At 42.9% G+C, this 25,276-nt stretch overlaps 1 protein-coding gene across 5 annotated transcripts; it reads left to right on the top strand.

The window, feature by feature from the left end:
- Window positions 1-944: 944 nt before the first annotated feature.
- On the top strand, window positions 945-24,377 carry LOC133138269 (6-phosphofructo-2-kinase/fructose-2,6-bisphosphatase 2-like). Of its 5 annotated transcripts, none has more exons than XM_061256875.1 (17): window positions 945-1,098; window positions 2,427-2,594; window positions 5,289-5,414; window positions 5,890-5,986; window positions 7,954-8,020; window positions 8,366-8,440; window positions 8,984-9,040; window positions 9,206-9,330; window positions 9,886-10,093; window positions 10,533-10,679; window positions 10,807-10,911; window positions 11,002-11,131; window positions 14,264-14,326; window positions 14,436-14,500; window positions 16,247-16,438; window positions 19,147-19,169; window positions 20,379-24,377. In XM_061256875.1, exons 2-17 carry the CDS (start codon window positions 2,507-2,509, stop codon window positions 20,431-20,433), a joined length of 1,623 nt encoding a protein of 540 aa, XP_061112859.1. In that variant the 5' UTR covers window positions 945-1,098; window positions 2,427-2,506; the 3' UTR covers window positions 20,434-24,377. The 5 variants fall into 5 exon arrangements, with proteins under 5 accessions (XP_061112859.1, XP_061112860.1, XP_061112858.1 ...); XM_061256876.1 differs by lacking the exon at window positions 945-1,098 and adding an exon at window positions 1,318-1,679; XM_061256874.1 differs by lacking the exon at window positions 945-1,098 and adding an exon at window positions 1,324-1,651.
- The last annotated feature ends 899 nt before the right edge of the window (window positions 24,378-25,276 follow it).

The following is a 25,276-nucleotide window of genomic DNA, read 5'->3' as shown; positions in this document are numbered from 1 at the left end:
TTGACCATGTAGAAATGTGTAGTAGAAAGTACTTTCTTTCAATGGAGATGTTAAATCAAGGTCCCGAGTCCTTTTTTTGCATCTGCATTCTGTACCACCGACTATATGTGATTGAATGGCTAGTCAAAGTTTATTTATTTTACACTATCTTGTCTTTGTTGCCTGGTAGTTGAGATCTTTCATGGTCAGTTGCAACATGTAGTGCAACGTGTTTTTGTTTTCTAAGGCTAGTGGACAAGAAATTGACCATTTAGAAAAGAAGAGGCCAAGGCGCTTAGTAATGACCCATAATATCCACTAGATGGAAATACAGACCATGAATTATACTCAAATCTCAGCTCCCCTGGTTCTGGTTTTATTCAGGAGCTTCAGGCCACTTCTATCGCACATCGTCTTTTTTAAAGCAGTTTGCACAACTTCTGCACACTTGATGTTGTATTTCAATAAATGTTTCAGCAGTTTGTACATTGCACTAAATTATCGTGACTTCAATCGTTCTATATTTTTTATCATTCACGTTGGCTGGGGTTTTAAAGAAATCCTTCTTCTGCATTATAAAAAATATGGGCAAGGGTTGTTGATGTTATTTCAGAATCCCAAACTAATGTTAAGTAGCTTTTCAGGCAACAAAAACAATAACTGTTGACGTTTCCACGTTCGTTTTGTATGCATTCTGCTCATGAACAGGCCAAAACATTATGCTATTGCTTACAACATAATTACATTACATGTACCATAAAAAAGTGCAAAATGCAACCTATAAAATGTAAATGTAATTTTTAAACACGCTCAGTGTTGAACAATATGTTTTCTCCTACCGGTGTGCAACGTTTTACAACAGGCTTTGAGGTATGTTTGCTCTCACGTGGTGGGTGTGTCGGGGGTGTACCCCTAATCAAAGGTCTATGGCGGAGAACGCCTTCTCAGACGCCATTGGAGCAAACTGTACTATGTCAGTCAGTCCGCTCAGGGTTTGCAACAGGATGTTCAGCGCGCCACCGTTTAAGTTTAAATAAACGTTTTGCTATGTTTTGTCGGGGTTGGACGTGGCCCTAGTAATGCTATCTATAAAATGTTGCGTCATTGTCACAGTTAAAGGTACAGTTCCTTTTTGTTTTGGAGCGTGCTACTCTTATTAGCATACGATATTTTGCACCAGTGGGATCGAGGATCCAACAGGAGTGATACATGTATAAATATAATTTTATTGTTGCATTGCACGCAATCAGACTATTTATTAAAACCATGCATACAGACAATAAGTTAGGCTACGGTATATGAAGCGGGTGGGTGAGTCTGTTGCCAATTTCCAACTAAGCAAGTTCCTGTGTTTGCTGTGGTACACTTAGCAAATCTACATATTCGCTGGTTTACGGTAAAAAGTAATATTTCAATCCAAAGGCACATCGTCCTAAACTCGGAAGGTCAGGTGTGCGTGCGTAAATTTTACAATTTTCCATAGCAACCGCTATACCTGCAGCTTGAGGCAACGCCTCGTTGCGCATAGGCTAGGCTACTTCCTTGTCGATATATAGAATCGGCTAAGCCAAGAAGCATTTGTGGCTAACTCAGGTTTTGGTTTTTGAATCTGAAAAATACAACGAACACAGATGTCGCAGACGTGAACAGAAGAAACTGCTCTTTGCGGCTGGTACGAACACTATTCGTCGGTTCGAACGGTATTTTATGTTGATTCTAACGTCGATTTTAAACGTTAGCGAGCTACAGTAGCTAGGCATAACTAGCCGGCTCTGTGGGTGCATCTGTCATCTATAGATACTCTCTCTTAACGACTTGAAGTTAGTATATGGGACCGGCTTCACCAAAAAGGTGGCTAGCTAATAAGTTTATTTCATGTTTTGCCAATGTGTCCTCTGGTGAATTTTAATAACGTTAGCTACAAAGGTGTGCTTGTGTGGTTGAAACCTCGATAAATGCACCCCATCACACCTGCTGTGCTTTCGACGTCGAGAGCACATAAAACTGTTAGCATTAGCAAGTTGTCCTGGCCGTAGTATACGTGTTACCACCACTTCAAGCATTGCGTGCATGTTATGGCCTGAAACGGCGAATCGTTTGAATCAGTCCATTGTCGTTAATGATATAAATTCTTGGCCGAATTTCAGGCAATGCAAGAAGTAATAATCTGATTAGCACAATGCAAATGAATCTTACTATTAACTGTCAAGCTATTGTATACATTTCAAACAGACCAGCAACTCAATCGTGTAAGTTAAGTGCTATTGCGTTTGCTATAGGAGCTATAGCTTGTGGATGTTGCCATTGCAGATAACTAGGTAAACCCTGTGTGCGTGTAACATGCAGTCAAGGCAAAAAGTAAAAGATAAGCGGCGTCAGATTCAATGAAAGTTGTCGAGCGAACTAGCTATCGTAAGGATATATGCTTCTGGTCCATTTTCTCACAGATGGAGACAGCATCCCGCTAGACCTTGCACCTGCAAGACGGACCCAGCGGTGACCACACAGCGCCTTCGAGTCTTGTGCTATGGCTGCAGACCCGCCCAGAAACGGCGGACTGGCAAATTCTGCAGACACCAAAAAGTCGGAACCCAGAGTCAACGAGAAGAAATGCTGTAAGTAATTTAAAATGCGTGAGATTATTACCTAATTAGTAATTGAACGCGTGAGGACTCTTAGAACCGTAGGCTAGCCTTTTGTGGCTGAGATCTTAATGAGAACACCGTTGTTACTTTCAGCTCCAACAACACTGCTTTTAAGAGTTTCCTTATGGCGGGCATCTGCATCTGGTTTAAGATTATGCCATGCTGCAACAAAGATGCAACTCTTGGTAGAGACTTGTTAACTAACAGTTACTTCAGCTTTAGTAATAAACTGGCTTTCCTAGCATGGGGGTGCTTGTCAAAAATCTTAATATTATGTCCTTCCCACTTAGTGAGACAGCACTACCATCTTGATTGTTACAAATGGACATGTCGACGTATTGTCAAAGTGTAATTCACAGACAGGGTGGTACCTGTTTTCTTTCTTTTATTAAGATTGAACAAGTGTCACTTAACTTGGTGAGTCACCTTAAAAAGACATATAGTCAATGGTTGAATATACAATTCTGTCATTATTTCACAATGCAATAACAACTTCTGGATCTAGAAATATTTTTTTTGCACAAAAAGAGCATGAGGCAGTGTGAGAGTCAAAGGGGACATGTGTCCATTCTTATGAAAAAGGGTTATTCAAGTGTTTAAATTATATTAAATTATCAAATTAATTAAAGAAGGAAAAGAGGTGTCTGCGTGTGTAAAAATATACGTTGACAATATGTTGAAACGTGTCAGTTTGTAACAATAAAGTGTGTATATTTGAAAATCTAATGTTGCAGTTCAGTCAGACTTGTTAATGTTCGGACATTGGGAGAGAAAGTATGTGTATCTGCTGTCTGGAAAATGTCTTGGTACAGTGTGTTAGTGAGAATGGGTAGTAGTTCCCTACAACCCATGAAATTTACCCTCATAAAGATCTAGTACAGAATATACAGGCTGTTCCTTAGTAGATCAGTCATCTGAGCCCCAGTGAAACTAGCTTGGTTTTAACTTACGGTTCTGCATCAGTGAACTCCAAACTGTGTGAGTCCTCCAGACACTCACACGTGTGCTTACACCATCAATTTAATTTCCACTGCAGTCTTTGATTATGAAACTGAAAGTTTTGGAGTACATGAAAAGACAAGTGCATTTGTGCTTAGGCTCCAGTCAGTGTCTTTACTGAAACATGTTATTCCCTGAAGACTTCATGTTATTGTGGACATGTGATATCTTGTTCAGTCTTTGAAGGAGTTGTGTGGAGCGGTTGGGTGAACCCAAATGACCTGTAACAGTCATGCAGAGACGTAAAATAATGTTTTTCAAGGTTCAACATTTTAGCTGGAGGCACAGGAAATATTGTGGAAGGAAGAATGGATTCCAACAAATATGAAGATATTCTAGAGGCTAATGTTCAAAGGTCAGTCTGGACATTGAAGTTGAAGAGAGGTTTGGTATGGACAATGATCCCAAGCATATCTCAAAATCAAGCATGAAGTACCTCCAGGAAAGATGGATTTTGGGGCGGCCTGTAGCATAGTGGTTAAGGTAAATGACTGGGACACGGAAAGTCGGTGGTTCTAATCCTGGTGTAGCCACAATAAGATCCGCACAGCCATTGGGCCCTTGAGCATGCCCCTAACCCTGCATTGTCCCCAGACTTAAATATCATTGAAAATCTGTGGACAGATCTCAAACATTCCATACATGCAAGGAGGCCGAAGGGAAAATTCCAAAATTGAAAGACTCTTAGCTGGCGACAGGAAGTGTTTGCAAGCTGTTTGCCCGAGGAGGAGTTGCAAAGTACTAACTGACAGGGTTCCCAAACTTTTGCACAGGGCTTTTCCCTTTTTTATTATTATATTGAACTTTAATAAATTGAATTATTGAATTTTAATAAAGTTATCTTGCTTTAAAATTTGAAGAAATGTGTCACGTTGAACTTTTAGAGGTCAGGTTCTGTTCACCAAGATATTCATTGTAAAAGGCTTTTTGACCAGGGGTGCCAAAATGTTTGCATACGACTATTTGCACTCGTGATTTATTATTTTTCTGTTTTTTTATGTCTCGCCAAGGCCCCTCGATATTCTTAACCTTTGCTAGCCACGGTGCTTTGGCAGAGGCCTGGTGACTGACTAGCCGTGTTTCCACATGTGATGGAGAGGGTCAGCACGCCTCAACTTCCTTCAAAGATAGGCTTTTCAGTAACCAAAAAAGCAAAAACGACCAATAGCCTCTAGCATGTGGTCTTGTGCTTGCATAAGAAACTTTCGTAAGCCAGTTTTGAGCAGAACATTGCACACTGAGAGCGGATTTGTCTCGGTGCCCCTCAAACCAGTGCTGACTAGCTATTATAACACAGACTAAGAAACACAAAGAGCTTTGTCTCTTCCACAGAGAGAAATGTTGAGGTTTCTTCTTTGAAAAGATTTGAAATGCAAGGCATATTTTTTCCCAGTTATTGAGCAGGACACTGTGCTCCACACTGTGCCCACCAAGCACAGTGTTATGGTGGTGGATGCACTTCAGACACACCATCAAGCAGAATATTCCTGTAGTCCGCATTCAGCTTCATTATGTCACTTTCTGTTTGTTTGTTTGTTAATGAACGTATATGTCTGCTGTGTGGTCCTGGGATTTTGAGTGGCTGTGGAAACCTGTTAAATCAGTTTTTTTCTGTGTGTGTGTGTGTGTGTGTGTGTGTGTGCGCGCGCGCGTCTGTGTTCTTAGCATGGGCTTCTTACATGACAAACTCGCCCACGGTGATTGTGATGATCGGCCTGCCGGCGAGAGGGAAGACCTACATGTCCAAGAAGCTGACGCGCTACCTCAACTGGATAGGAGTTCCTACCAAGGGTGAGACAATTACACCAAACCTCCCTCCTCTCAGAATATAGGCCTACAGCCCAATCCTCCAGAGCCAGGCCTGGAATGCGTAGCTGGTCTTCTCTGGGTCTTTATGTAAGTATCTTTTGTAGGCTAGTGACTCGCATGGAAGATAGACTAATATGGTGCTCAGTCAGATGACATCTGAGCTGGACAGAAAGCCGACCCAAATTCTTTTTGCAGTCTGCCATTTATATACAAAGATCAATCCTCTGTAAATCCCGCTCCCTGTACTGCATCTAGCAAGCAGCTTCAGGCCTGTGGCTGTAATTGGTCTTTGGGGCGTAGAGACACTTTCTGTGCTATCGGATCATCAGGCGGTGGAACCTGTTTGTCTGCCATCTTCATTTAATCAGTTGCATGCCAAGTAGGCGCACAGATGGCGGGCGCCCATGTCAGGCAGGCACTGCAGCTGCAGAACCTGATCCCTGTATTCTCCCGGCAGTGTTCAACCTCGGCGTGTATCGACGGGAGGCCGTCAAGACCTACAAGTCTTATGACTTCTTCAGACATGACAACAAGGAGGCCATGACGATAAGAAAGTGAGTTTCAGGTTTGACACAGTGCCCCCTGCTGTCTGTCCCCCACTGTGGCAGGCATGGCTTGTGACCGAACAGATGTGGCCTAGTTCTATGCAGGATTACGACAGGAGACATTGCACTTCTCAATATAGTGTTGTAGGAATTTGGTCCTTTGTGACGTAGAACTTGTAGTCCGATATTCAAGTCAACAACAATTTTTTAATATAGCAAAAATTGTCTTTAATTACAGTATGAAGCATACCAGGTAAAAGCAAGGCAGGGCAATTGCAAAATCATTTTAGAAAAGAATGAGCTTTTATGCCCCAAACCTCCTGAAATAAAATGCAGGTGCCTGTCCCTGATTGGGTGGCAGGCAGACGAATACACATTATTTTGTATGCATGTGATGTGATCAAGGAAACCAAATTGTCCTTGTCAGCAAAGCAGACAGTAAACCCCCTTGATAATTCAGTGTAGGCTTCCTAACCCCCCTTGATTATTCAGTATGATTGAGGTGTTAGGTGACCATCTAAGAACTCTGAAGCAGGAAATGTATTCTTCCCTACAGTGTCCACAATAAAAAGACTGTAGATGTATTCTATTCTGCATTTTACTGGATTTGTTGTGCAGTTGAAAGCAGTAGTGGGTTTTACCCACCATGACACAGAAGCTATGTACACTCTTTTGATAACGTGTTATTATTTATCTCAAATTACACGGCAACTATATGCCCATTTTGCCCTTGTGAAAAGAACTACCTGCATGGCCATCTGTGCCTTGCCTTATAATCTGTTTGGCTGTGGTGACAAAAATAAGTTGCACATTCTTGTTCCTGGAAATAATTATCTTGAGCCTTTTCAGTGCAAGTTGTGATGTTTTGCAGCATTTTCCAGAGACTAGCTGAACCCAAGTTTTTCCTTATTTAGTTTTTTTTGTGGTTTAATAATTTCAGTTCTGACATGACCAGGGCCTCTTGACAGACCTGGAGCACAACATTTTGCTTGAACTAAAAGGTGAATCGTGAGTCTGTAAAATAAATAAACAACAGACTATCTCAGACTCAGTAAGCTAACAGCTGCTACTGCAGAGGCACAGTACCACAGGCAGTAAAACATTGACCAGAAGGAACTGCTGTTCTAGACCAGCTTATTCTGTAACGGCTCTCCAGTGTCCGAATGTTCAAATGAGGTAAATCTATGCACAGCGCAGTTTTGTTTTTCCAAAGCAAGTGCATATGAGGGCACCAGATGTTTTCCTTGTCCCTCTTTTGCGGTGGCTGGTAAAGATGCTACCGTGCTCTCTCACATTATGCTGATGTGCCCAAACTCAGAATTAGCATTTAGACTCCCTCGGGGAGACTGTCAGTCACTGTTTTTATGTTAGTGGAAACCATCTTACCGAGGGTGCCAACCTTCTTCCATCTGGTACCATACTGGCTGTGTTGCATTTTGGGCACCTGAGTACAGAAGGGATTTTCTACAGGAAACCTGACACAGATTGTATTTTTAAAAGCAAAATATACGTTATTCAGCATGTATTCATTTGCTGGATGAAAGGTCATACACATGCTGATTTTAGACACAATTTTATCTCCCTTAATAAGCAGGAAAAGGCCCTTGATGTGATTGAGGCCAGCCTGAGAAGGAGCCATTGGCACACACTGCATCTCTGTGTGGAATCGTATGGTTTTTATTAGAAACTCGCCATCCCCCTACTTTCCCCTTCTCACCAGATACCCTGGTGATGCTGGCCTCCACTCCCCTCCCCTCTTTATCGCTTCATTAAGAGGACTGTGTTCATTAGCTGCTAATAATACTGAGGCGGGAGCGGTACTTTTCCCTCACACGTTGCGGTGTCTATAAGTGCAGATGATAAGATGGTTTAAACTGTTAAATCAGTGATAATGGTGTGGGGATGAGGGGTGATGACATGCTGTGTGCGTTTGTGCGCATTTGGCGGCTCACTCCACTTGTCTCTCGTTCCCTCAGGCAGTGTGCCTTAGTGGCACTGCACGATGTGAAGTCCTACCTGAATGAGGAAGGAGGCCAGATTGCCGTAAGAACCACATTTTTCACCTTCCTCTTTTTCCTTCTGCTTCCTCTTCTTGGGCTGAAAGACGCTGTGTGGTTAGCGTGTGATATCAGGCTGTGGTGCGGGCTGCAGGGCTCCAGATGGGTTCTGCTGAAAGGGGACAGGTGTGCAGGTCTGCTTTATTCACCCTGTTCCCTGCGAGCCGGGCTGCACCTGTGTTTGTGTCTGAGAACGTGGAGCCCTGAGAATGATTCATAATGGCGCTCACAGTAGGCCAGGTGCAGTTATCGCCCCCTCCTCTATCTGCTGCATTATGTATTTATTCTTCCAAGAGAAACACCTGTGAGTGTGTATGTGTGGGTTGTCTAGGTTTTTGATGCCACAAACACCACCAGAGAGAGAAGAGACCTCATCCTCAGCTTTGCGATGGAGAATGCTTATAAGGTAAACCTGCAGGTGCACGTGTATTCCCCAGTTTCTCGAACACTGCCCTGGTTACGTCACCTGAGGAGCTGGGCTAATTTGCCACTTCTTTAAGGTTCTGTTTCACTGAAAGAATCTAATTCAATCGAAAGTCACCTTTATCTGTCCACTGCTGCAAATCATCAATCAACTATTCAACTATTCCCAGCAGTGTTCAAGATAATACCACCTTCTGAATGATAACACCATGTCTATGGTGAAATTAGTATCATTATTAACCACTTCTTTCTTTGGAGTCAATTTTCTCAGAACCTGAAGGCGGAAGGGCTCAAAACAATCTTCAAATATGTCTTATTTGGAATCTGAAAGATTGATAATAAGATTTTACTTGATTCAGATTAAAGACTGCGACAAACCTTTTGCACCACCATCTTGAATAAACAAAAATTTAAAATTTACATATTTTTTTGGAATTCATCTTTTCAAGTCTATTCCTCATGATAATTGAGGATGATCTGGAAAAGCATTGGTGGAATTAGTGTGTTGGTGACTCTTTTCTCCCAGGTGTTTTTTGTGGAGTCGGTGTGTGACGATCCCGAGGTCATTGCTGCTAATATTCTGGTAAGCTCTAATGTCCAGTGAAGTTATTTGACCCTCTAATGAATCACATTGAGATTCAATTGGTATTTCCTCAAGGATTGTTATGGATGCTTTACATTGAAGATGTACCCCTATGTTTACTGTATTTGTTTATGCTGTGCCAGTGATTACTATTTTCTCTCACAGGAAGTGAAGGTCTCCAGTCCAGATTATCCAGAGAGAAACAGGGAGAGGGTGATGGATGACTTCCTGAAAAGAATCGAGTGCTACAAAGTTACATATCAACCACTGGATCCAGACGACTACGACAAGTGAGAGAGTGATTTTATTTCACTTTAATCATTGACATGGATAGATGAGCATTTATAGTCTCTTGGAACTTTTTTCTCTCAGAAATGTAAACTTCCTTTCAACAAAGTATTCTGTTGTAGTAACAGAAAGAATGCACTAGGTGGACCCATTGTTCTTTGAGCTAATAGCTGGAAAACCACGCCTGCCATGACTAGGGTCAAATACATTATCTATGAGTATTTCAAATGCAGTTTCTGTGTATTTCAGTATTCAAATAAAATGCCCCAAATAAGTACCTGTTAGATGAAAATACATTTTAAATACCCTCAAATACTATGCCCTACACAGGTCTATTTGAATAGATTATCAGATGTTACATTGTTCTTTTAGTATGTATTTTGTGGAAGTTATAATACAAAAATAACACATTTCTGAACTCTGGCATAGTTATGGGATATAAATGGATGCAGTGAGAGGGTTTAACAGTGGGTAATGACTGACAGACTGTAAGGGAATCTCGGGGAGGCCGTGCACGTGGTGGTGTCACTGCCCTGTGTTCATTCTACCCTGTCCAGGGACATGTCCTTCATCAAGGTGATCAACGTGGGCCAGCGTTTCCTGGTAAACCGGGTGCAGGACTACATCCAGAGCAAGATCGTGTACTACCTCATGAACATCCAGGTGCACTCTCACTCCATCTACCTGTGCCGTCACGGAGAGAGCGACCACAACACGCAGGGCCGCATTGGGGGCGACGCAGAGCTCTCTGTCCGGGGGAAGGAGGTACGCCCCCCACCCCTTCCCCTCAGGAGGGAACACACAGCCTGCACTAACCACAGTCAGCGCTTACACCTTTAGTTACACTTTCCCACTGTAACTGTGCCTGTGCATCTCTCTCTTGCTCTCTCTCTCGCTCTCTCTCGCTCTCTCTCTCGTTCTCCCTCGCTCTCTCTCTTGCTCTCTCGTTCTCCCTCGCTCTCTCTCTCACTCTCTTGCTTGCAATCTCTCTCGCTCTCTCTTGCTCTCTCTCGTTCTCCCTCGCTCTCTCTCTCGCTCTCTCTCTCTCTTGCTCTCTCTCGTTCTCCCTCGCTCTCTCTCTCTTGCTCACAATCTCTCCCTCGCTCTCTCCCTCACTCTCCCTCCCTCGCTCTGTCTCTCTCTCTCTTGCTCTCTCTCTCTCTCTCTCTCTCTCTCTCTCTCTCTCTCTCTCTCTCTCTCTCAGTTTGCCCATGCTCTCCGTGGCTTCCTTGAAAAGCAGCACCTCCCAGACCTGAAGGTGTGGACCAGCCAACTGAGGAGGACCATCCAGACGGCCGAGGAGCTGACTGTGCCCTACGAGCAGTGGAAGATCCTCAACGAGATCGATGCTGTCAGTACCGACCTTTGGCCCCTACACCGTTATCCACGTTCATATTTCACATGATGAACATGAGACCATGAGAACATTGTGTGTGCACTTCTGTGTGCAGTTTAATTTGTGCTGGTTTGTCTCCCAGGGGGTGTGTGAAGAGATGACCTATGAGATGATCCAGGACTCGCACCCAGAGGAATTTGCTCTGAGGGACCAGGACAAGTATCACTACCGCTACCCTGGAGGAGAGGTAGCCCCTGAGACTCCCTGTCTGTGACGCACAGCATGTCCGCTGTCTCCGGGGCCCGCTGCTCAGTTTGTCCCTGCTCTCTCTCCGTAGTCCTATCAGGACCTGGTGCAGCGGCTGGAGCCCGTGATCATGGAGCTGGAGAGACAGGGAAACGTGCTGGTCATCTGCCACCAGGCCGTCATGCGCTGCCTGCTCGCATACTTCCTGGATAAGAGCGCAGGTATGAGCGAATGTAATGACACACAGGTTTCTTTTTTCAGGCTCATTTCCTGGTCATGCTGCGAGACGATGGTCCCGATTGTACAATTGCGGTCAAAGTACAAAAAGTATTTTATTGTATTTTTTTCACAAGAAAATTTTGTTGCAGCATTTCATCTTTATCTAAGGTCTCCCTGTGTGGTATTTTTTTTAAGTTATTGTGTTTCTAGGTCGATACAGCAATTCTTTGTGGACGAATCAGGGACAGATTACGTCACTCTTACGTGCTTAGTAGAGGAGCCGCATCAGCTTCCCTACTGCACAGTCTCTGGCTCCAAATTGTACAACATGGCAGCGCCGATAAACTCAAGTTCTGCGGCTTCAAAACGTTTTTCACAAGCCCATGGATAGTCCGTGGGTGACATAACAGGCATTTGGCACTATATGTTTTATACAGTCTATGGTGAAAACACACATTCATGTCATCTCTGTACTCATACACCGAAACGATAAACAAACACACACACATGCAGAGACACACTGTTTCCATGCTCTTTTGTTCTGTTGAGTGAACAGCTTGTCCTTGGAGGATAAGATGAAGCAGTGGGTTTGATTTTCAGAGCCATGTGCCTGTGCCCCAGCTGTGCCTGTGCCCCAGTCCTCCAGAGCAAAGATGCTCAAAAGATGCAACCGTGCATGGTGCATGCACCAGGGGACATCTAAAATGTCCTCCGTAATGTTAGGGACAAAGACCCATCATTTATTATTTGCCTCTGTACTCCACAATTTGAGATTTGTAATAATTTTTTTAAATCACATTGTTAATGTGCAGACGTCAGGTTTTAATAATTTTTATACATTTTGGTTTCACCATGTAGAAATTACAGCAGTGTTTATACATAGTCCACCACAGTGCATGGCACCATAATGTTTACAAACCAGCAATATTATATAAATGAAAGTCATGTTTACTGACCTATCAACAGTCAAGATCAAGGTGGCAATCTTATTTTCAGGTTATCAGCGATTCTAAAACTCTTTGAATTTGAATGGATCTCAATGGGAATTGGGGGGGTGAGACTAGATTCAGCTGTAAATTATGCTGATAGAGTATGCATGGACAAATTTTCCTGTTGAACTCAATGGAAGAAAAATATTCCGGAGAAACTATTCTTTCCGTATCTACTGTGCACTTTAACCACGTGATTATTTTTATTACAAATTTCAAAGTGTGGAGTACAGAGGCAAACAAATAAATGATGCGTCTTTGTCCCAACATTATGGATGGCACTGTATGCAGGTCCACTCACTCAGATTTATGAAAGTTGTACTGATGGGACAGCCAGGAAAGTATGATGTGGCTTTCCAGAGTGAATAAGAAAAATGCTTGCTTTAGTAGTTTTTGTCTTTTAATGATTTTTCTCTTAGAAATGAAAAACACTGCAGCTATTTCCTTTTATCCTTGGAACCAGCAGCATACAGCAAACCAGCAGATGTTTGGCACAGCAATCGGGCTAGATGAGTGAAAAATAGAAGTGGTTCCCACTGGCCCAGGGCCACCATGAGACTGGTTTGGGCCAATCTTGTTTGATTGACCCAAGTTGATTGATCTTTCACTTGCCCAATCGGCTTGAATAGATGGAGATTTACTGTTTACTCGTTTACTGTACCAACACTTGCTTAACAATAACGACTTACTTTCAAAACTAATCTCAGTGCCATTTTGCTGGTCTACTACAATGGCAACGGCTTACCAACTACTGATTTTGGTATTGCTACGTTGCGCCATTTCTGTGTTATGGATACCCCTAAAAAGGTATCATAAAACATGATCAGATGTTATTTTGATGTACAGTAGACATTGCACATGGGTAATGTTATCAGAGATCTGTGCTGATACCTTGATGGAGAGCAGGCTGATGTTCGGGTTAGGGCTGATCAATTCTCAAGTTCTCAATCATTTTGACATATTTACTTGCCAGATAAAACCGCTCTTTACTGAAGTAGCATTGCAGAGATAACAGCCTTCTAGCCAACTCGTCTCCTTTATTTATTGCTGGAGAATAAACTAACTAGCTGACTATATTACTGATATAATTGCTTTATTCTCTGTTAAACTGCAAGCATCTTGCCTCTAAATTCAACTGACAATGGAAGTCATGGTGAGGTGAGTTAAATCACATTAATGCTGCAGTAGAAAAGAAGACCAGAGGCACTATTGGCCTTGAGGGCCAGATTTCAGTATCCCTCCTTTAGACTAAACAAATATTTGGAGGTGCCATCGCCCAAATAAGATATTAGACCAAGGTCCTGACCAATAACATTTTTCCCAAAGCCTTATCTTAGAGAACAAGGATTGTGCACTCCAGTCTCATGTTTATCAAAACATAGCCCAAAACATTAAAGGGGCTATATCTAAATTTAACATTGACAAATAATTTTTTAAAAGGCCATCCACAGTAAAAGTAAAGTAAAAAGCATTGTTTCTCCACAAAAACATGTATTTTGACTATTTGTATGAATGTATTTTCCAGTCTGTAAGTTGTATTGTGATCATGTCTTTCTGAGACATTGGATACGTGGGTCATGGCCATTTTGTTTTCTCAACAATCAAATACAGAGCTGGTTGCCAGTTAGTTATAGTGAGGAAATTGCTGATTTACTATGGCTGTAACTCCACCAGTGCCAGCTAAGCACAATTAGCTGTAAACCAAAGAAACCGTACTATCCATCTCAAAAGTTGAATGATGAAAGTTGTGGGAACAACAATATTTGTCTGGCTTTTAAAGAATGCTAACTTTAGCTGTCAAGCTATCGTTCTAATATAGCTAATGTTTATCTACATGCATATAACACTGCACACAGCTAGCCCAAATAAGACAAATTACGCTGTTAGCAATATGTGTAGCTAATGCATTGCTATGTTATATTGCACAGTTGCTATATAAATATATTATTAATTAATTGTCTGAATAATTTTCTGAATAGTTGTGTGACGAGGGATGTCTTCACTTGCTTGGTTTCTGTTGATTGAGGTCTGGTTTTTGCCCAGTTTTCCTTTTTTTTCCCTCAGTAAAGCATCTTTGTGACTGTGTCTCTTTAAGGGCCTATAGACCTAAAATGTTGTCCTGCTGTCACATGCCTGCCTCCTCAGACAATCTGCCCTACCTGAAGTGCCCCCTCCACACCGTGCTCAAGCTCACTCCTGTGGCCTACGGTAAGATAAACACATGCCCTGTGCCGCGCAAGGTCTAAAACAGGATCTCTATTCTCTCTGCACAAAATGGACTCATCGTATTATTCCCTTGTCAACCTTTCCCTGACAGGATGTAAGGTGGATACGTTCGACTTGAACGTTGCCGCTGTTAACACTCACCGGGACAAGCCGTTGGTAAGTGAATGTCCTCCCCCAGGTCCGTTATTTTATAACTGAACCATAAAAGTAAGAGAAGGATAAAACTGTCAATGAAATGATGGAAAAGCCCACATGAGATGCACTTTCGGCAATAACATTTGCATCAAATAGGCACGTTTGTGTTCAGCAATGCCAGGCTGCTACAACTGTCCAGAACTTTCTCTTATTGATAGTGTTAGTAAGTGTTTAGCTCAAACCCAGTTTTAGTTTAGTGAGGTCAATGGAGCCTGTGATTGCTCTCTGAATGTGACCAAGGATGCTCATAAATGTAACCACGACGCCGGATTAAGGGTTTGACACCTACTCAGTGGTGAGGCCAGACGGAACAAAACAGTCTGGTTTGGGTATGGTCACTAGTGTTCATTTAGAGTTTTTCCACGCGCCTCCTCCTTCCTGCCATTGTTGCCTGTATCACCCAGGTTCCCGTCATGCTGACACCCACACATGCAGGCCTGTTTTGAGGTTACGACCAACTAAAATATGTCTTGGAGTAGCCTGTCAACATTGCCTAAAATGTTTGTTTTGTTCATTTTAGCTGTATTTTATAGGCATAATGAAGTCATTGTATTGGCTTATTGCACTTGTCTGGTCACTGAGTGTTTTGTAAATGCATTCCATGTTAGCCTTGTTAGCATGCCATCCAAAGGCCATAATATCATGGAGGCCCATTCAGGCTGTTTTGAGTCTCTTCTCATGCCATCACAGCAGGTGTGACTCCAGGCCTGGAGTGCCGCAGTGTCTACTGGGTAATTAAAATGATTAATTTAAGTTATTGATTGGCTTAAAGAGTCTGCACTACAGTGAGTACACTGGCTACTGATTGAAATAACAAACCCTGACACTGTGGCCCTGCAAGACTTGAGTTTGACACTCCTGCACAGAGCTCAATTTTCTGAGTGCTTCTTTTGGATTCACTGTTTAAAGTAGTCTTCGGTTTCTTATTTTCTTTGGAGTTACCATGTGTTCTCTCAAGTATTGGTTAAAAGCTGTCGATCAGCATCTCCCTGTCACAGCATACCTGTATCTGCCCCATACCTGTATCTCTATTGTCCCCGAATCAGTTAAACATGGGATCTTTTTTCCACCATACTTGGTTCATTCACTGTATGATGACTGTAAAGCAGATCCTCTGTTTTTGCTTTTATTTGTTATTTATCTGACATAAAAAGCAGGTTGATTACAGTTGATTAGCAGGGACCCCTCTGGAGCAATGTGGGGTTCAGGGCCTTCCTCAAGGGTCCAACAGCTGTTCAGATCGTATCGTGGAACCACCAAACTTATCGATTGAATCGCCAACCTCCTGGGTCCTTCAGGGTTGAATTTTCAGGCTAGTAACAGCAGAAGCTGACCCAACGGCCAACTGATAATACCAGGAAGCAAAGATGCCTACACACCTGTGGGACTGTTTTGGTCATAATATGACCTCTGAAGTGCACCAATCACCTTTGAGCTTTCTTACCTCACCGGTGATACTCAACCCTGCTTAGTCCTGTCTTTGTTGGTGGTTTCTGTCTGGTTCAGCTGCAGTGGCGGTTTCGTGGTGGTTGGTCCTTGAGAAAGGTATGATGCATCTCTCCCTCTCTTCCCTCCCTCTCCCCCCCTTCCCTTTTTCTCCCACTCTTCCCCCTCCCTCTCTCCCTCCGACCTCCCTCTCTCTTCCCCCTCCTCCGTCCCTTTCTTCCCCACTTTCTAACACTTCTGGTATCTCCCATCTCTGATCAGGATAAAGTGGGGAAGGAGCCTGCCCCCTTCCCAATGAGGCGGAATAGTTACACCCCCCTGTCCAGTCATGACCAAGTCAAGCGGCCCCGCCTCTACAGCGCTGGCAACCGGCCCTCGGTGCCCCTCGCCCCCTCTCCCGCTGCCCTGCTATTCCCAGAGGCACCAGAGGGGGCAGTGTCGGAGCAGAGCCAAGTTAGTGTCTTTAGTCCCCCTGGTGTTGACTTGCCAATCAGCTTGTGATCACCATAATTTAAACTCAGTCAACCCCCACCCACTGCCCCAAGCACACTCCTCACCCAAAACCCCCGTTATACCCCTGGTGATTGGTTGATTTTTGTGATTTTGAGTGTCAGTGTGGCTTTGTCTCACAATCATTGCATTTTTCGCTCTGACTCACTTCCCCGCTGCCTCCTGTCCTGCTTGCCTGACCCTCTACCTGTCTCTTATGTCATGCCTGAACAGTCACCAGGTGTGTCGCTGCTTTACCTGCATAACCTCTAAATCCAGCATTGTCATAATTGGTACATAACACCACAAGCATGTAATGCATGAGCTGCATGAAAATTTGTATATGGACTGTACAAACAAATCTAAAGAATTTGATGGCTAAATTATAGTAATTTTGTTTATATTCAGAATATTCAGAAATATGTATTCATCCAGATGTATAAAGTTTGGATCAGCAAGTGAAAAGTAAGGAATAATCCAACATGAGGTATGCCTTAAAGGGATGAGGAGGTGAAGAACCACCCAACCTCCTGGCTAACCCTTTAACACGCCCCCGAGTGGATTATTCTGCTTATACCATGGTCTTTTGCCAAAGATTAAAATATAGGGGGGAGCGGGGTCCTTAATATTTTGGGGGCAATTTGCTCTCAAAGTACAAACTTTTGATGGCACCAACTTCTTGAAGCCTGGGAGGTGGCAGCGGCTGCCTTCTATAGGCTAGTCACCGAGGGAAAGAAACTGCCTTCTGCCTGCAGAATAACATTAGCTTGGCTACAATACCATTTTCTCATTGCTGTGAAGATTATCCAACATGTAGCTAGCAAACCTGAAAAATAAGAGTATTCGCTCATTTTATTGAAGGTACTGAAGGTTGCCATATATATTTTTAAACTGATAATAAAATCAAATAGATTTAATATTCCACATATAAACACCAAAAGACTGTTTGTACACATTACAGCCAATCTTATTTGACTATTCGCCCAGATCATGGTATAAAGCACAGTAATGAAGTCAGTTGAAATTGTTGCACACTCATTGTCTAAACATGGCCTGTACCGAGTTAACATTTCTCATGAAAATGAATTGAAGTTCGGGGAACATTGCACATGTTTGTGATACCTGTGAATCTCCTCTGCTCCTCTGGGAGAATTGCCCCTGAATGCAGGGGATGGCCTTGCCCATCCCAGGTCAGTCCATGTTCAATGGCATCGAACTCCATACGCAAGCTGCAGTTGCAGTGTTTTTTACCAGGAATGGGGTCAGTTTAATTCAGTCAAGTTGAATTCCATTCAGTCTGTTCAGGAAATGACTTTCCGTTTCATTAATGAATTGGAAAAATCCCCATAGTGATATCATGAATTTAATTGGCATTGATTTGCTAAATTTAATTGAAATGGAGTTGATTTTTAATCACTTTTTTTCGTACCATATACACAGATGAGCCAAAACATGACCATTCACAGATGATTCTCATACAAACGGCACATGTCGAGGTCTGGGATATATTAAACAGGAAGCGAACAGTTGGTTCTCGTAGTTGACGTTTGATGCGGGAGGATTGGGCAGGCGTAAAGGGGCCAAATTGTTGCGGCCAGATGCCTGGGTCGGAGCATCTCTGAAATGACCAGGCTTGTGAGGTGCTCTGGCTCAGTAGTGGTGACTACCAAGAGTGGTCTGAGGAGGGGCACACCACGATCCGGCGACAGGGTGTTAGTCTCTCAAGACTCATCGATGTGCAAGGGATTAATGAGGTTATGGGAGAACTGTGTGTCCTGCTGCGTATGAGTGCCCATGCTAACCCCTGCCACCGTCAAAAAGGTCTACAATGGGCATGTGAGTGTTCGAACTGGATCTTGGAGCAATGGAAGAAGGTCACTCGGCCCGAAAAGTCACGTTTTCTTTTACATCAAGTGGACAGCCGGGTATGTGTTTGCCATTTACCTGGGGAAGTCCTGGCACCAGGATGCACTGTGGGAAGAAGACAAGCCGGTGGAGGGAGTATGATGGTCTGGGCAATGTTCTGCTGGGCAACCCTGGATCCGGGCATTCATGTGGACGTCAATTTGACATGTGCCACCTACTTAAACATTGCCAGGTACGCTCCTGCATGGCAATGGTACTCAGTAATAGCAGTAGCCTCTTTCAGCAGGATAATGTGCCCTGCCACACTGGACAAATTGTTCAGGAATGATTGTTTTGAGGAACATGATGGAGAGTTAAGTGTTGCCCTGGCCTCCAAATTCCCCAGATCTCAATCCGATCAAGCATCTGTGGGATGTGCTGGAACAACAAGTCCAATTCACGGCTGTGCCATCTCGCAACTTACAGGACTTATAGGATCTGCTGCTTATGTCTTGGTGCCGAATACCACAGGGCACTGTCAGATTTTCTAGAGTCCATGCCTCGGCGGGTGGACCATCAGTATATTAGGCGGGTGGTTATAATGTTTTGTCTCATCGGTGTACTTTCCTTGAACTATTCTTGTGTGTTGTCTGTTGAAAGAGTGTAAAATACTTAAATTGAAGACATGGAAGCAACTATCTGGTGCGTTTTATAGTTAAGGTAATAAACAAGTGTTTTACGTGTCAAGCCTGTAGCAGTGACACCCTCTATCTGCTTGGGTATGTGATGCTCACATTTGAGTTTTCTTTTTCCGTCTGTCCTCACAGCCTGTGCTGGGATTCGGCTGTCTGTGAGTACCTGAGAGTGCTCGCTTGTGCTGTAGCTTCTCACCCGGAACATTTACATAAGCCTTAAGCCTGCCAAGTGTCATTTTATAATGCCTTTGAAACTTATTCAGATCTGTCAAATGAGGCATGCACTCTTTACGCTTCCTGTTTTATACTTGGATGCTAAAGCTTTTGTCTGACAACAGGTCATAGCTTTTAAGAATGTGTCATATGGACACTGGTTGACTGGTTTCCAGATTTGTCTCTTAAGCCTGCAATGAGCCATTGTTCTATATAACATGGTGTGATGTCATCCAGGGCCATTAACAAGATCATCGTCATTAAACAAAAAAACATGTTCACCTTTAAAGCCTCACTAAGAGTGGTGCAACCAAATTACTGCAATTTTCCTAAAAGGTTTTCAGGATTTACTCTTTCTCTTGATGGTGACCAGAGCTGTTTGTAATGTACGAGATTGGATGGTTCGTGCACAGTGTTGTGTCCTCGTGTGTGGGAGGCTGATCAGAAATGAGTCTGGAGGCTGCTTGTGAGATTCCTTTGTTTGTGGGATTCTCTCCAGAGGGCCACCTGCCATCAGTCCTCCCTTTGGTTTTGAGCCAGCCAGGAAGCGTGTTACAAACTGTCTCAAAATAAGGGTTTGTGGGCTTAAGGGATAACTTTGGCATCCACTCGCTGACTCACTGCGTGTCTCACTCTGCAGTGAGGGGCGCAGTAGCAAAGCATTTTTTGACCATAGAGGTCAAGATGCTGACAGCCGAACAGACTTAGTTGCTATTTTTTTTCCCTTTCCTGTTTTTCTGATGGCTTATCTTCTTGTAATTCCCATCATTTTAACTTAGTGGGAATCTCATTGGTTCTGTTTTGCATCGCTTTGGCATAGCAGTAGCATGCTGTTCTGCTGTAATTTCTCATTGCGCAAGTGGAATTTCTTAGAGTAGCAACAGAAAGGCTTGATCATCTGAACCGTTCTGAACCAACCTTGTGTGTGGCCTTTTTGCAGGCGGTTTGGTTTCATGATGGATTCACTGGGATGGTCAACACCCTCCGCTTTAAACTGCTATGAATGCCGTCTGGCCGCTGTTTGTAGCACAGATATGAATGAACGCATCGTCTAGCCGTGATGTTATAGCATCAGTGCGTAAGACTGGCCTATGGGAGTGCTGACAGAGAGGCACAACAGGTAGCCATGTTTGTGTCTCTTTCTCCTGAAGGAATCGTTCGGCCTCCGCCCAGGACACTCTGGTGACCGTGTCAGCATCTGAATAGCGGGGAGTTCGTTTCTCCTCTGCTTCCACTACGCCCACCTGCTCCTCCATCACCTGGGACACGCCTCCTCTGCTCCTCTACACCTGGTCCCAGGGCCCACTGCGTTAGGGAGACAGCTCTGCACTCCTATTTTAGCTCATAAAGGCAGCTTGTAGAAGCTAATGATGCACGTGGGCTGTAGGTCACATTGATGCTTTTTGGAAAAGTAACTGCTAATTCTGTTCTCATTCATCTTCTTGGTGAACAAAGAGAACAACTAATGCCTTATATTAATGAATGTACACTTGGCCACAATCCATCAGTAAATGGAAGGCTTTGGGGATCAGGGAAATGGAGATTGTCTGGTTTGTGTTACTCATTGCCGATTTGGCAATTGGTGTGTATCCGTTTGAGTCTGTTTGTCAGTTGGGAGGAATGGGAGGAATGAGATAATAAATGTGTTTGTTACAGTGTACTGATCTAATCATGAATCCACGATTCCGTTTTGGAATTTTGTTTGACCAAAAGCCTTGGATTTCCGATAAGCTTTGAATCTAGAGTCTTAACAACATTCTGTATTTAAAATAGTCCCACGGAATGTTTATGGTGGATGTGGGTTAGTTTTTTCAGTGCTGTGTGGTCATGGTGATGGAGATTAGTTTAGTGTATTTGTTTGTATGTGGAATGATAAAATAGTGCATCACTACCCTATCAGCTCTGTTATGTTTATAGATATGTATTCAGCTTGGCAAGCAACCTTCGCCTTGATATGAGCATAATCCAAACGGTCATAGTTTAATTTGTGTTTGCTGTTCTGTCTGAATATATTTTATCATACCTCATAACTAATGTAAAATGGGGCATTATATATATACCTTTGGATTTACCTCTGGGCTCTAAAAGCCTGCTGAAAAATAACTCTTTAATATGTGCCTTACCTTTAAAGAGTTGCTATTTATATTCCTACCTTTCCTGTCTTGAAGTAGACCCTGTAATCCACAATTGAATCATGTATTTGAGGTGCATCTGCCCAGTGTGTATTCAGCAGCCATTTTAACAGGAGGAACTGAGAGCAGGCCCAGATTATCAGATCAACCATGTAGATCCTTTGATGGGTTTAAAACATCTTGCTGCTGTTTGTAAGAATTGGCAACAATGTTAAAAGTAAGGAGCAATTGCTGAGAGTTGTTTGGATTTACTACATAGATTATTGTTGTTGTTTGTTTATTTATTTAAGAATGTCAATTTGTCCATCATCGGGGAAATTTAATTTGTGCCCAAGAAACAACACATTCAATAGAGGCTCAGGGATGATGCTGGTGCAATTCACAAGAAGTCTTCAGGCATGTCTGTTGAAAACGATACCTTGTGTAGCATTTTGAACTGTTCTACGGTCATGTACAAACATCTGGTCTGTTAGGATTTGCACAACGATTCCCCTCACTATAACTGGATTTCAGCCACCTAATTACCCCTCTGCAGCAATCATATTTCTGGTACTCAGTCTTATGCAGAAACTAATCAAACTCCTCAAAAATGAGTAGCCCTCTTTTGGAGTATGAAGCACTCGTACTTTGCTAATTAAATTAACGCTTTACTATTATGTAAACCCATTATGGGTAATCCTGTTGAGTCACCTGATTAGCCAGTACTTGCTGTTCAGTATGCTTGTTGATGTTCTCAAATATGTTTATTAATTTCTGCTGTGGGGAAAAACGGGTTTGTTTTTGTTGGGAAACGGGTGGAGGGGAGTGGCTCGTGCTGGATTTGTTTTGCCTTGGGAACAGACAAGCAGGAAGTTGTGAAAGTCTGCCTGCTGTGTGCATGTAGTTAGAGCCTGCACTGTTAAAGAGCGTGGTTCTGTGTCTGCTTGTGCTGAAATCACACGGTGGCTGTGTTCATGTTTCATTGGGAAATCCAGCTTAACGCTCAGGCCTGCCTGTAACAGTGCCTACTAACCAGCTGCTCTATAGCTCCTCACATCAAGCTGGTGCAATGTCATCTGATTACGGCCATGCACAATAAATTACATTAAATGATTTGTGAGGTCTCTGAGCATTATTATGCAACCTCAGGAACATGCTTGCCTGGGCTTCACTTCAAGGCCCTATGATGTTTGTTATTTTTTTCTTTTTTTTCTTTTTTTTCTTTTTTGCATGATGGAAAACATCTGAGCTTTTTGCAGATTTAAAGTAACCTTTCTTACTGAATGCAGAATCGTGTATGCATGAGTTCATATGGGTGTTGTACCCAAAGGAGTTTTGAGTAAGTGCTCCTGAGAAAGTGATCCCATAGAAATGAGCGGTTTGACTGTAAGTGCTGCATGTTTTTTTTCAGGTTTAGCTACAGTGCCTGACTTTCATTCTGCTTCCTCACACGCGCACACACACACATCACACACAAACATACACATACACAAATACACACGCACACACACCACACATACACATGCACGCACACAGACACACGCACACACACACACGCCTCACTTTATCAGCAGCTTAGATATTGCCTGGCGCTAACTTTTTTTCTTTTTTTTTTTTTGTCCGTTTCCTCCAGACGACAGACGTCGCCCGATCCCGGAGCCAGGCACTGGAGACTGTCCCAGAACACCCAAAATAACAGTAGGGTGTTCCCAAAATGGCAAAACTGTTAAGGCTGCCTGCCAGGTCCCTGCCCAGTGGATCTGGAAGAGTGTGGAGAGGAGCTGCTGTCTACCTGCAGACCGCACGCTCAAGTTCTGTTTGAGACTGGCCTGTCTTACTGCGTCATGTTTCCGTCTCTATGCCCCATCCCCTCCCCCCCATATCACGGTACATTTAGCCATCACATGACACGGCACTTAACTTTTTCCCATTATATTAAAATGCGCAGTCTGTCAATGAGACTTTTAACACTGCTGTACTGTATTTTTCTATATTGCTGTACTGTCTGTATTTAGGAATAACTTGCTTGTGGTTACGGGAAATGGATTATCACTGCTATTGGTATTCCTTAGGGATTTACCTGTCAGCGGGTTTCTAAGCCGTTTATCTGTATTGCAGTTTTTTGTGGTCAGACTTCCTGTTTGCTAATAATATGTGACCCAAGACTAAAGCCACCGATTGTAGAAATGCACAGCTGACGCAGACGCAGACGCATGTAAAGTCACGTTCCTGTACCTGTGCGTGGGTGAATGGACACTGCCTCTGACTCAGGAACTGTTGTTTTCAGCATGCGCTTCATGAATATGCACAGATGCTGCCATAAACAGACGTCCACTGTGGCCAGGGTGGTCGTCGTCTTGTGACTATGATTTATTTTTTATCAAACAAAGAGTTTGTGCTTTTAATGCTTTATAATAAATAGCTTGTGTTTGGAAGTATTGGCATTCCATATGTTATAAAACATTTTGTTTTGGTAACTCACAGGTGCTGTCTCTCTTCTCTGTTTCGCTTGTGGTGATGTTGAGCTTATATGCACAAGGTTACAGATTTGATACTCTAGGAAAAGGCTGTTTAACTGAACCAGGTGTGGGGGTTGCAAGGAATGTGATGTTGTCTGGGGTGATATTTTGGCCAGGGAATATTAAATGCTGGTCATTTATATTTGTGGCATATGACTGAATATCATAGCTTGAGGTATGGTACAAATGGTGTCATGTATGAGACAAATTATTTTTCCCTGAAATATGAGACTCACACAATGGCAAGTGTCACTTTGCAAAACAATTAGAATTGCTTCAGGACATATCCAGTTGAATTGATAGACATTATCATAAATATAAATTGCACCAGTTGCCTTTGTCTATTATACAATTGTATAATAACAATTGTAACCATAAGTGATAACAATAACTTTTTTGTATCTCATGGTTTTTGATACCATCTGAGCTACTGTAAATTGATTGCTTTATTCAATTTCCACAAATGATTTTATTTGAAAGAAAATAATTGAAGATGGTTTAAATAAAAATTGAGATTGTACTGCCAAGTGTTTTATTCTGTGCATGCCCTGTGGTGATATTTTTGCACATTGTACAGTAAGCACATTTTTAGCTGGCCAATTACAGGTTTCCCCCCAAATTCATTGTCCGTAATGTTGTTCTTATATTTTCTAATTACTTGCTGGCTTTAATTCTTTTCCGGATATTATTTATATTTTGCTACTATATATTACTACCCAGCAATTGCCTTGTGTCAATTTCTAGACACTTGATGTCTAGAACTGCTGGGCTTTTGTTGCATGAATTTGCTGTAATCTGATTGGTGGTGACCGATATCCGCAGCTCTATTTGGTTGGCTGAGGTGATTTATCGTTTCAAGCACCTGGCCCAGAGACTTCAAGCCAACCCTTCTCCCTTAGTCTTCTCCATTGCTACTGATCACTACCCACCCCCTCTTAGCACATATTGCTTCATTGGATTACAATGGATTACAAGCAGCAAGGATTTTCACATTGTGAAATGGCATTACTATTCTGGGATTAACTATGGTCAACAGTGATGTGGCCAAACACACACGCACACGCACACACACACGCACAGTTTGCATTATTGGCGGCTACTCCATATGAAGGTATCAATGGGAGCCTGTGGCCAGACGTTTCATAGCCACTGACTTCATAGTGCCATGTGTGTTTTCCTCTGGGAAATGTTTTTACAAGAGTTTAGCTTTTTCCAGTCAGACTGTTTATAGCTGTGTTTGTCAGAGTGTGGCTTAGGGTGGAGGTTTGTGGCAGGTCTGTCACCATCACAGTATCATCCTGAGGTCACACTAGGTTTATACTATACTAGTATTAGCTCAGCTCCTGCAGATTAGATCCAGTCCTGGAATCCGATCAAAGGGATGGTTTACAAAAAAAAAAGAATAAAATAGTTATTTCT

Source organism: Conger conger, chromosome 10 (assembly GCF_963514075.1).
Source record: "Conger conger chromosome 10, fConCon1.1, whole genome shotgun sequence".
NCBI classification, from domain to species: Eukaryota; Metazoa; Chordata; class Actinopteri; order Anguilliformes; family Congridae; genus Conger; species Conger conger.
Note: the sequence above shows the minus strand (reverse complement) of the source record. Positions and strands in the feature narration are given on the sequence as shown.

Excerpts from the sequence above, each read along its gene's own strand:
- LOC133138269 (XM_061256875.1), top strand. The coding sequence starts at position 2,507 with ATGGCTGCAGACCCGCCCAGAAACGGCGGACTGGCAAATTCTGCAGAC. Across the intron at positions 2,595-5,288 it reads AGTCAACGAGAAGAAATGCT|CATGGGCTTCTTACATGACA; the intron begins GTAAGTAATTTA and ends CTGTGTTCTTAG. Across the intron at positions 10,912-11,001 it reads ACCGCTACCCTGGAGGAGAG|TCCTATCAGGACCTGGTGCA; the intron begins GTAGCCCCTGAG and ends CTCTCTCCGTAG.